Raw genomic sequence first — 12,786 nt, 5'->3', positions numbered from 1 at the left:
CTAGTTAATGCTTTTTTAATCTCTTTCTTTCACTGTGAGCAAAATCTCCTTAATATATTTTGGCAAAAGAGAGAGAGACAGAAAGACAAGTGGAAGTTGATTAGTGGAAGGAGGAGATGAAAGCGGGAGTGAAGCGAAGGACCTGGACTTTCCCCATTGCAAAAACTCCCGCTGCTAATCATGTTATCTCTCTCTCTCTCTACACCTTATATAAAGACTACAACTTCAACACAAGTTTCTTACAAAAATAATTTTACAAAAAAATATATTTTCTTGTTTCTGTTTTTCTCCCTTTTGTTTCTTCTGTTTCGTTAAAATAACAACAGAAAAAGGAAAAAAATCGAGAGAAAATTATCAGTTTGAAAACACACACAAAAAACTGCAAAGAAACTTTGAAAACATCTGTCAAGAAAGAGTTTTAAAAAGAAAAGACACAAGAAAACCGCTGTTTCTGAAAAAAAAAGGAAGATGGCGGCGGGGAAAGATTCTAGCTGGGACGATATCAAGAACGAAGGCATCGATCTGGTGAGTATCTTCTTCTCCATCTTAGCTTTACGTTCTCGATATCTTTTATACCAATAGAGGAGGTGTTTACGCAGCTGAGATGTTCAAGGGAAGGACTGACAAGCGACGAAGGCCATACTCGTCTCGAGATCTTCGGTCCTAACAAGCTCGAAGAGAAAAAGGCAAACATCTTGAACAAACCTTTTTCATTTCTTTACTCCCAAGGAATTCTGTTTTTTAACATGTTTCAATCTCACAGGAAAGCAAGATTTTGAAGTTCTTAGGGTTTATGTGGAACGCTCTTTCATGGGTCATGGAGTTGGCTGCTATCATGGCTATCGCCTTGGCCAACGGAGGAGTAATATTACTACCTTAACTACTATTTCAGGTTTTCTCTTTCTGACTTCTAATACATTTTGAAAACTGCAGGGAAGGCCACCGGATTGGCAAGATTTCTTGGGTATCACGGTTCTTCTTATCATCAACTCTACCATTAGCTTCATTGAAGAGAACAACTCCGGAAACGCGGCAGCCGCTTTGATGGCCGGTCTAGCTCCCAAAACCAAAGTAAGTTTTACCAAAAAAGTATGTACTAGCAAAAAACAATGTGACACTAATGCATATCACAGCTTCTTAGAGATGGCAAGTGGAGCGAGCAAGAGGCGGCTATATTGGTTCCTGGAGACATTATCAGCATCAAACTAGGTGACATTGTTCCAGCAGATGGTCGTCTCTTGGAAGGTGATCCTCTCAAGATTGACCAATCTGCTCTCACCGGTGAATCTTTACCAGTAACCAAGAACCCTGGCCAAGAAGTTTACTCTGGCTCCACCTGCAAACAAGGAGAGCTAGAAGCTGTTGTGATCGCCACTGGTGTCCACATTTTCTTCGGCAAAGCAGCTCATCTAGTAGACAGCACAAACCAAGAAGGCCATTTCCAGAAAGTGTTGACTGCTATTGGTAACTTCTGCATCTGCTCCATCGCCATAGGTATGGTCATTGAGATCGTTGTGATGTATCCTATCCAGCACCGTTCGTATAGAGATGGTATAGACAACCTTCTGGTGCTTCTCATCGGTGGTATCCCTATCGCAATGCCAACTGTTCTGTCTGTCACCATGGCCATTGGTTCTCACCGTCTCTCCCAACAAGGAGCGATCGCAAAGAGAATGACAGCTATTGAAGAGATGGCTGGGATGGATGTTTTGTGCAGTGACAAGACTGGAACTCTTACACTCAACAAGCTTACTGTTGACAAGAGTATGGTTGAGGTTTTGTCAAAGACTTGGACAAGGAACAGTTGCTTGTGAATGCAGCAAGAGCCTCTAGAGTTGAGAACCAGGATGCTATTGATGCTTGTATTGTGGGAATGCTTGTGATCCTAGAGAAGCAAGAGAGGGCATCACTGAAGTCCATTTCTTTCCTTTTAACCCTGTGGACAAGCGTACTGCTATCACTTATATTGATGCTAGTGGAAACTGGCACCGTGTCAGCAAAGGCGCACCAGAGCAAGTAAGAAAATGCATATTCTTTCTAGTCATTAAAATAATGCATATTCTTTCTTCTGTCAAAGAGATTATAAGTTCTTTCACACTGATTGGTCTCTGTAGATCATTGAGCTATGTAACCTTAGAGAGGATGCAAAGAAGAGAGCTCATGACATCATTGACAAGTTTGCTGACAGAGGACTTCGTTCTCTTGCTGTTGGCAGACAGGTAAAAGCTTTTATGTCCTAATCCCAAAATTTTAGAGAAGTATATGTTTATTTCTTTGTTAAAATGTTCTTTTCATGTTTTGGCTATAACTAGACTGTCTCTGAGAAAGACAAGAACAGTCCTGGAGAGCCATGGCAGTTTCTTGGTCTGTTACCTCTCTTTGTCCTGGAGGGCCATGGCAGTTTCTTGGTCTGTTACCTCTCTTTGACCCTCCAAGACATGACAGTGCAGAGACAATCAGGCGTGCTCTTGACCTTGGTGTCAATGTGAAGATGATCACTGGTGACCAGCTCGCCATTGGTAAGGAAACTGGTCGTAGGCTCGGCATGGGCACAAACATGTATCCTTCTTCTGCTCTACTTGGACAGGATAAGGATGAAGCTATATCTAGCCTAGATGGCTGATGGATTCGCCGGTGTCTTCCCTGGTAAAACAATTAAAAAGCTAATGAAAACATTTTCTCTTAATGGATTCATGTATTCACTAATGGAATATGTTCTATATGTCTTGATTAGAACACAAGTATGAGATTGTGAAGAGGCTCCAGGAGATGAAGCACATATGTGGCATGACTGGTGATGGAGTGAACGATGCTCCAGCTCTCAAGAGAGCTGACATTGGAATAGCTGTTGCTGATGCAACTGATGCAGCTAGAAGTGCATCTGACATTGTACTAACCGAGCCAGGTCTCAGTGTCATAGTTAGTGCTGTACTAACGAGCAGAGCTATCTTCCAGAGAATGAAGAACTACACAATCTATGCAGTTTCCATCACAATCCGTGTAGTCTTGGGCTTTATGCTGCTTGCACTCATATGGAAGTACGACTTCTCACCATTCATGGTGTTGGTAATAGCAATCTTGAATGATGGTACTATCATGACCATATCAAAGGATAGAGTGAAGCCTTCTCCACTTCCTGATTCATGGAAACTCAAAGAGATATTTGCCACTGGTGTTGTTCTTGGCACATACCTTGCAGTGATGACTGTCGTTTTCTTCTGGGCTGTAGAGAGCACTGACTTCTTCTCGGTAAGAGAACTCTACCTTAAGATGAGGACTTCGGATGGGATTTTGAACCAAACCAAATTTTTTGGTCAATATTGTTAGGAGTTCGGTTTGATACGGAAGTTTTTTTTTTAAGTTTGGTTTTCGGTTCGGTTTGGCAATCGTGTACTTCGGTTTTCTTTTTTAAAAAATATAACCAAACTATACCAAAAACCAAACCGACTAACCGAACTAACCAAAATTACATGAACTTATCCGGAATTTTAACAAAATCAAACAAAAAGAAAAAAATTCGGTAGGATTTTTCAAACACTGAACTGACCGAATACCAAACCGAACTTATTTTGGATTAATTCGGTAAGATTTATGCTGAACCGAACTAACCGAAAACCGAACTAAATGAATCGAATTACCCTAACTTACCCAAACCTGCTGGCCTAGTGAGGACTTTCATTTCACCAGATTCAAGTTAGCGTCTCTGATCATCAGTTTGTTCCTCGTGCAGGCAAAGTTTGGGGTGAGATCTATCAGTGGTAATCCGCATGAGCTTACATCAGCTATTTACTTCCAAGTTAGTATCATTAGCCAGGCACTTATCTTTGTCACAAGGTCACGTAGCTGGTCATATGCTGAACGTCCTGGCTTCTGGTTAATCGCTGCCTTCTTCATAGCTCAGCTGGTGAGTTAAAGCTTCTGGTCTTCTTGAATACAAAGCCTCAATTTACTAACAATGTTCTTGTTTCCCTTTGACAAAGATTGCTACTATTATTGCCGTGTATGCAAACTGGGATTTTGCAAGAATCAGAGGTACTGGGTGGAGATGGGCAGGAGTTATCTGGCTCTACAGTATAGTAACTTACATCCCATTGGATATCCTTTAGTTCATCATCAGATATGCACTAAGTGGTAGAGCTTGGGATAATGTCATTGAGAACAAGGTGAGAACAAGAACACTAGTCCTTTGTTGCAGTACTGTTTCTAACTTTGGTTCCTTTTGTTCAGACCGCTTTCACGTCAAAGAAAGACTATGGAAAGGGAGAGAGAGAAGCACAATGGGCACAAGCTCAACGTACCCTTCACGGATTGCAACCTGCTCAACCCTCAGAGATGTTCAATGATAAGAGCACTTACAGAGAACTTTCAGAGATAGCAGATCAGGCCAAGAGACGAGCTGAAGTTGCAAGGCAAGGATCTAGTAACGGATTAGTCCATAACATTCTGTTCCTCAGAATATGGCCTTAACACTTTTCTTGTCTTATAATTTTTCAGGTTAAGAGAGCGTCATACCTTGAAAGGTCACGTGGAATCAGTAGTGAAGCAGAAGGGACTTCACATAGAGGCTATACAGCAACACTACACCCTGTGATTTTCAGAAACAAGTGTTTCTCAGTTTAGTTTAGAACCAAAACCACAAGAGTATTGAATAATTAACCACCACCTTCATCATTAGAAAAATACTGCAAAAAGAAAAAGAAAAGAAATGTTTCTTTTATTAGCAGTGGCTGTTGGCTGCTTTATTTGTTTTGAGATATTCTTGTTTTTATTGCATTTACAGAAAACAGAACTAATAAGATTTTACAATTACTTAGAATTCTCATTCCACCATTGAGTTTGTTTTATAGTCATAAGCCTGCCAAAAGGAAAATGCAACTAATAAGATCTTACAGTTACTTCGATACTTTAAGAATAGTGTAAAAATAATAGAGAAATTAGGCCATATATACATAAAAAATGTCATAATTAGCTAAATACCACATACACTATTTACTTTTTAAAAACCCAAAAATATCTCTGCCCGAACTTCATCTTCCTTCTCTCTTCTCTCTTCTCTCTTCTCTCTTCTCTCGTATCTTTCTTCTTCCTTTGTCCAAACAATAATATTTCTTCCCTTTCTCTGTTTCCTGTATCTCCTTAAATCCCTACTATTTTTTTCATATTTTTACAATGGATTCTTCATTTATTTCTACTTTCACCGATGTGAATTAATTTTCAACTAGTATATTTCTTTCAACACAAAATATGGATTCAATTAGTGCATTCCTCTCAACGAGATAGTCTATTGTAGTCTCTATGTCGATTTGCTCATGTCAACCACGATACGAAGCTCCAGTTTCATGGCGCATAAAAGTGAGATCTTTTCGATTCACATGCTGGTAAAGGCACATGACCTTATGTATAGACTATTCATTAGAAACAAGTGAGTTATTCACGAGATCAATAACGATGACCACAATCTCACATTGCAATTGCATGCATTTGTAACCGCTATACAACAAATAGATCTTTGTTTAACTGATAAATGCTTTATTAGATGTTATATGTTAAGCCTTGAGCAAATACATGCTTGGTTAGTTGTTAAAAATTCCTTTGTTACAAATTAGTTGTGGTGATATGATACATGGATATAGATTTTTATAGAATATGTTGTCATTAGTTGATACGAGTGTTGTTAGATGTTATAAAAGATGTTGTCGTTTTTAAAATAGATGATAAGTGGTTTGTTAAATGCTACAAAAAAGTTACATTCATAACTTTATTATCATCTATTTTAAATTAGTCTACCACACATTTTTTATCGTTTGACTTGATACCGCCATTGCGCATATTGGAGTGTTCATGTTATAGTAAGGCACACAGACGTATGGATGGGTAGTACAGTGAGAAAGAATGAAATCTCTCCGAAATAGTTAAAAACAACATGAATCTAACATTTCAGTTGAGAGTATTTGTAGCTGCTATTAAAAAACTTAACTAATAAATTTTTGATTAGATGATATATATAAAGTATTGTGAGCAGATAAATGTTTGTTTAGCTATTGCAAAACATAAATAAATAGCTGACGTTGGCTGATACGCAATTTCTTAGATGGTACAAAATTGGTTACCGGTCTGAATGATCATATAACATAGTACATCTAAAATTATCAGCTATATTTTTATATAATATGTTATCATTAGCCAGTACATGTTCGGTTAGCTGTTACAAAACATGTTATCGACTTTTAAACTGATTGGTAAGTTGTTAAAAATAGCTATTATTAACTGCTATGTATTTTGTTAGATGATACATATTAAATTATTGGGTTAACTTAATCATTATTTATTAAACTGATATACTGTTAACGGTTAACAATTAATTATATATAAATAAATAATATCTAATATTATGGTATATACGGTAATTACATATTAAATTTGATTTCAATGTTTTTGTTACTTGATAAATATGTTTTCTATTAAATAAGTTATCTACTACCATTATCTCTAATATTTTATGTAACATCTTAGCGTTAAATGTTCATTGTTATCGTATTGTGTTCACTATCTTCTCTAAAATAGTTTCAGAATATTGAATCAGTAAATCATGTAACCAATTGTAATCTATTTATAAGGTTTGGTTTTGTTTGAGTCCATGATTCATTGTCATATATGGTACATCCAACACCGCATAAGTGATGTGATGGTGATGAAAACGAGTTGTGGAGTAAAGTTAATATAGAGTTGGTGATAGAAATGGAGTATGCAACGATTAAAAGTGATGATTGATTATATATTTTTATTTTAATGAAATTTGAGAGCAGAGGAAAATTTTACAAGAAAATAAAAACAGATGAAAGAGGTAATAGAACGAGAGGGAAAGAGAAGAGTGGAAAGATTGGGGCAGAGGCAGAATTGGGACTGGGCAGGGGCACAATAATCATTTTGTATGTACTTCACTACAGGGATTTTTGTTTTACATACCCAAATGGTAGTTTGTTAATATTGATCATTATTATGTATATACAGCAAATTAACTCAAAATAATATGCTACCTGTTTTGCTAAAGATGTTAAATATTAGTTCGCTGACTGCTGTCGTACAATCGAACGATAAGTACTTTTCCGAGACTGAGAGAGAGACGTATGTAATTATGTATGTGTTCGTCTAATATGAATATCAACGCTTAACAATATGGATGTGTACTGCATGAACACATTACTGTCAGGACACGTCTATCAACACTTTGGTGTTACACACATATGGATGCTTACCTTGCAACTGAAACGTGTCTAAAAGTCATTCACTGGCAAAAACCTATTTTGGTATGTTTATTACTGATTTTTTTTTTCAACTCAACACTATCCGATTTTAACTTAACTAAGAACAATCCCGGGTGTATATCGAAACACCTTTTTCACATAAAAATCTCTTAAACTTGCTAAATTATATTTAGAAGAATTGATATATACGCATTTTTGAGTTTGATATTTAGAAGAATTGATATATACGCATTTTTGAGTTTGATATTCATGAACGACTTGATTAATGGTTAGTTAAAACTAACTGATGGTTTAATAAAAAAGTATTATCTAGTATGTTATTGTCTTATGAATTATATAGTTTCTTTATTAGTCTAGCATGGATTGTGCGACCATGTCATATGTTCAAAAAAAGATCATATGTATTCCACACTGCAAGACCATGAGTAGGGGGTTGACGTGACCAACAAATTGAATAGTCTCATGCGCGTCGCTGCCCTTTCCTACACAGCGACACACGATAGAATTTTTGTTTAAGAAAAAAAAACAGGCCACAAATGGTCTATGCCACGTATGTATTTAAGAGGGTCCCATACTTGTAAAGAAACGAAAAACAAAAGTGAGTATTATATAAAAAAGAGTAAGTCAATATATATACAATATCCACCCATTAATTCGCCACAGAGATTTCTTCCTCTCTACTTTTTCGTCACCACCATCTCTCCCTCTATCTCTCTCTCTAAAACGGTTGAAGATTCCGACTATGTCAGGCGAAAACTGGACTCACGTGGCCATGTCTGACGACTCGTTGGTGGCGGATGCGCTGCTTCAGCTCCGTCACTCTGAACCGATGAAAAAGAGCAACGCATCTCTCGTCAAGCTCAAGTGGAGCGTGCGTCAACGGAGATCAAGAAAAGGAGACCAAACGCGAGCCAGCCCCACCACTCCTCTTTCCTTGAGCGACGCCATGTCTCTCAGTGGCGGCGGCGGTGTCACCACGGTGGAAGGCCTTGAGGAGTCCAGCGCCACCGTAAAACCCTCTGAGACCGTTAGATCTAAGGTTTGTCTAATTATTTCACTCCATTTTTGGTATTTGAAAACTTTGTGATGGCCGTAATAGACTCGTAGATACTGTTTATGTGCGTGTGTGACGAACGTATCCCTCGTGATGCGGTGCGTTGAGTTTCCTAGTTGTTTATATCCCTTGCCTTACCTACACGACGAGACTTTTTAGTCGTTCTCTTGTGGGTATTTTCGTCATTTAGGATCCACGATACTCGTGAGATCATCATGTAGGTACAACGACTTTTGGTTGACAGAAATACCCCCACCGTGGACTGCAAATTAGGTTTTTTTGTCTTTCTTTTCCAAGAAACTAAATCTATCTTTAGATTTAGTTGCCCTCTTGGAAACACTTTCTCGATCTGAGTTTGAAACTGATGAGTTCGGTCATCTCTGCTTTTTTTGCTCTTTTCTTTTTGCAAACAAAAAGCCCTCACATTAAGGGGTGTGTTTTTGGTCAAAATCACCGATGCAGACTTTATCGCTGACAAGGGAAAAAAAGGAAACACATTCATTACCAATAAAATGATGAAAGTACCCCTTGTCACCAGATGAGCTCTTTACATGGTAAAGGGTATGTCGGTCAAATGCGAGAGATTATCGCTGGCGTTATTTATAATTTATTGGGGGTTTGGGAGGCGTTTTCGTGGAATTGAATTTAGGTTTAGAGTATGAGTGGATTAGGTACGTGTGTGGTAGAGTTTAGTGGGAAGGCAGTTATCAAATGTGGCGCAGTGAACAGTTACTAGTGTGGACTCGGGCTCAGAGCCAGTGGTCAAAGTCAGTTGTTGCAAAGTGTATGTTTGCCTGTCAGGTTATATTGGTAACAGTCTGTTGAGTTAGCTTGTTGTATATTTAAAACGAAAAGAAACATTAGTTAACATTGTTATCCGATTCTTAAGTTGACTTTGATCGGTGGTTAAGATTTTTTTATTTCTTTTGAAATCAAAGTAATAAGTGAATAAGGACAACTGGTGTTGTGTTGAGAATACGTGACATTAGTTTAGGTTGGAGGAGAAATCATGACGTGTGAATGTTACGACCAAACACACGCGGTTAAAGTCTCAGATCTCACGCTCCACTCACGTGATTCTAGTTTCTGTTTCTATAGTAGTATATGCTTCTTCCTCTTTTATGTTTTTTCTTTTTTTCTTTTCTTTAGAGGGCATAAGTTGTTGACCAAGAAGATTCTTCTGAATTTTACACGGTTTGAATTGTTTTTTAAAGATCTCGAAGTTTTAGAATTGTAATTGTTTAGTTTTAACTAGAGATGATTCATTTGGTACGTGCCCCTAAAGTCTCTCTTGAATGGTAGGTGGGTGGTTTCTTTATAGAAATAATAAAGAAAGCAAATTAGATTAAATTGTTTAATGGTATCACTTTGGTGTGATTATTGATTTTTGAGCTGGCTTTTATCTGGTGGTGTCGTAAGTCGTAAGCCATAAAATCTGAATTTTGGGTTTTGGTGTCCAGGTTTCTCAAACGGGTGCAATAACACCAACAACTCTTTTCAAGAGATCAAGGAAGAAAAAGGTAAAACAGAAAAGACGTACTGTCTTCTTTATTTACTGGCTGTGTTACTATTAATAATAGTCCTAGCCCTTGACCTTGGATCAATTCCAACCAGGCAGTATCGATAGCTTGTTTGAATATGTTTAGATGTATAGTTTTTAGCTCTGCCAAGGATATCATTACATATTGGCCAGTTTTGTCTAATAAATGCGTCCTTGTGGACAGACTTTGGCTGAGCTTAAAGATGAGGAAGTCATGCTCTTGAAGGAAAGCAAATGCCTGAAAAATGTACAAACCTCATTTTGGCTTTCTTCTGTATGTCTCTCTATATATTGTCTCCGTGCTAATCTTAGCTTTGGCTATTGTTCCTTAAACAGGAATTAGCACGTATGCGCGATTTGGTCGAGGAACAAAGAACAAGGAACAATGCTCTAAAGAAGATGAAGGTGACCACTCTCTCTCTCTTAGACATTCACCATTTTTTTCCCTTGCTCTCTAGGCTTTCCCTTGTAAACATGTAACTCAATTAGATTATATTCTTATATGCAGGCTGAATCACAATCTGCCTTGTCCTGCAAACGTTCTTTCCAAAAAGGCTCCTCTTTCTTACTCCCTGACCTAAACATGCCACTAGATACAGACATGAGCCCTGAAGTTATATGCTGAATTAACGGCGAGCCATGAGCATATTATTCTTTTGTTTTTCCATCACACCCAAACAACTATACCTCCTTTCCACAAACATCTTTTTTAAAACTGTAACTATATGAATATGAACAAGATAGTCTAATCCTCCATATCCCCACCCATTCGGCCATTTCCCGTGGCTTCTGTTCGAGTTTATGTTTCTTGACATATCTTCTTCTCGAGCTGGTAGTATGATTTTTTGTTCTGCCATTTCTGTTAAGTGATTCTCATCTTTCTCCCTTTTTCATAGGTTAATGTAATCGACCACATAGATGATGGATACACACTTATTCTATATTTCTTATTATCTCCCGTAAGATGTATTGCAAGTTCACATCAGCCTTTCTATCAATGTAACACGTTAAAAACCTTCTTATTACGCTGTAATTTGATTAATGTATTCCATCAATGTCATATGATCTCTCTCTCCCTAACAATGTTTTAAGCTGGACCATAGCCAAATGGAATTTTTTTGGATCATGATTCAATATAGTTTGATTGGATTTAGGTGATGATTGTTTGGATGGTTTTTTGGTTTTTGGTTTTTGGTTTTTAGTTTTTAGATTTTGGTTTTTAGTTTCTGGTTTTTGATTTTGCAGTAGATTTTAGTTTTTGAAAAAACACGAATAGTGATTTTGGTTTCTAACTTATGGTTTTTGTTTTTATAAAATAGTAAAATATTTAGTTTTAGTTTTTAGAAAACTTAAATGATTATTTTTGTTTGAGTTGAAATAAAAATTAATAGTAAAATATTACTTACTATGAACAACAAATAATACAAAATATTACCACTTAAAAATAAATTTATTTTATAAGAGAAAATAATGCGAGCTAGATAGATGAACCACAATTCTGATATATATATATGACAACATAATTAATGCAGTTTAAAAATGAAAAGACATAATTAAAAAGTAAGAAAAACAGTTATATTTTAAAAATATTTTATAAATCAAATATTATAAATAAAAATATCAATAGCTAGTTTATTTAAATATACTAAATAAAATTTAAATGTATTTTTATAAGTTCAAGAAACTGTATAAAATTATAAATATATTTTGAATTCGGAATTTAATAATTTATTATCCTTTTGGTTTCTCAAAAATTTTATTAATGATTTTTTGGTCAGATATTAAAAAAAATTAATTTAGAAGTTTATTTCTTGTTTAAAAAAAATTAATAAAAGAATATATATCAAGAATTTTAATTAATAGTACCAATAGTAAGAAAATGAATCTTACTAAATCTTTTTTGTTTACAGTAACTATCATTTTTGTTTTTTTCTTATATTAAAATATAAATAAAATAAAAACAATTTAAAAAAAATTGGAAACCCACCGTAGGATAAGAAAAAAAACTATGAAAACTTGGCTTTTGGTTTTTGTGTTAAAAAAACAGTTATTTGCAAAAACTAGTTTCCCTACATTTTAGGGAATCTGTTAGTTGGATTCGAGTTAAGTTCAATCATAGAATAAAAGATAGAATTGAATCGACTTAATTTATTAATTATCTTTTGCAAATTTTACAAATATAACTGAATATAATTATTAAAGTTGTTCATAAAAATAATTATGCAATATAATTTAAATATAAACCAGATGAAGAAAAGATATAAAACAATTTATTTGTAACAGTGCTCTTTTTCATAAATTCAGTTATATTATTTTTCCAAATTAATACCAAAAATAATTAATTGTGGTAGTAGTTAGTTACAAACAAATTTTATTTTATTTTTATCTACCCATCTCGAATATGTTTTCGGTTTAATCTGGTTTGACGGGTTCAAAAACAACTGCTCTCTATAGTCTTCACATCTATCGCTAATTTTTGTTCGCAGTGTTAATCCAAAACCATCGGTCCTAAATCAGATCTATTAGTTATTCCTAGGGGCATTGCCCCCGTGCAAGCGCGGAGTTGTGAACAGATTTTTTGTTTCATCTCAATATCTATTAGGGCTATTGTAGTTGTAAATTTTGCGTTTTGGGTTGATCATTGTTTTTCAAGTTTTTTTATTATTATAGGGTTAGAGGTGTGATGATGAACTGTGTATGCACTGTTCTCCACTCATGAAGGACTAAACTGTGTTAGTAATGTGATTGATATAGTTCGTGGTGTTGCTTGCTGTGTCACTGAGACTTATTGTTTGTTTGTTTTTTTAATTTGTTACTTGTACTGTTGAAATTACATAAATTATATTAAGTTTGTTGATAGTATTTTATGTTTCTGGATATTTTTTTCTCCAGTTTAGTTGTGTGTATTAAGTAATAATTTTTTTTAT

The 12,786-nt window shown here is 35.6% G+C and overlaps 1 protein-coding gene and 1 pseudogene across 1 annotated transcript; both read left to right on the top strand.

The window, feature by feature from the left end:
• Positions 1–301: 301 nt before the first annotated feature.
• LOC106300166 lies at positions 302–4,816 on the top strand (annotated as a pseudogene).
• Positions 4,817–7,906: 3,090 nt separating this feature from the next.
• On the top strand, positions 7,907–10,919 carry LOC106297085. The gene is made up of 5 exons (XM_013733365.1): positions 7,907–8,304; positions 9,780–9,839; positions 10,044–10,106; positions 10,196–10,264; positions 10,368–10,919. Exons 1-5 carry the CDS (start codon positions 8,008–8,010, stop codon positions 10,482–10,484), a joined length of 606 nt encoding a protein of 201 aa, XP_013588819.1. The 5' UTR covers positions 7,907–8,007; the 3' UTR covers positions 10,485–10,919.
• The last annotated feature ends 1,867 nt before the right edge of the window (positions 10,920–12,786 follow it).

The sequence above is a fragment of the Brassica oleracea genome, chromosome C6, assembly GCF_000695525.1.
Source record: "Brassica oleracea var. oleracea cultivar TO1000 chromosome C6, BOL, whole genome shotgun sequence".
NCBI classification, from domain to species: domain Eukaryota; kingdom Viridiplantae; phylum Streptophyta; class Magnoliopsida; order Brassicales; family Brassicaceae; genus Brassica; species Brassica oleracea.
Note: the sequence above shows the minus strand (reverse complement) of the source record. Positions and strands in the feature narration are given on the sequence as shown.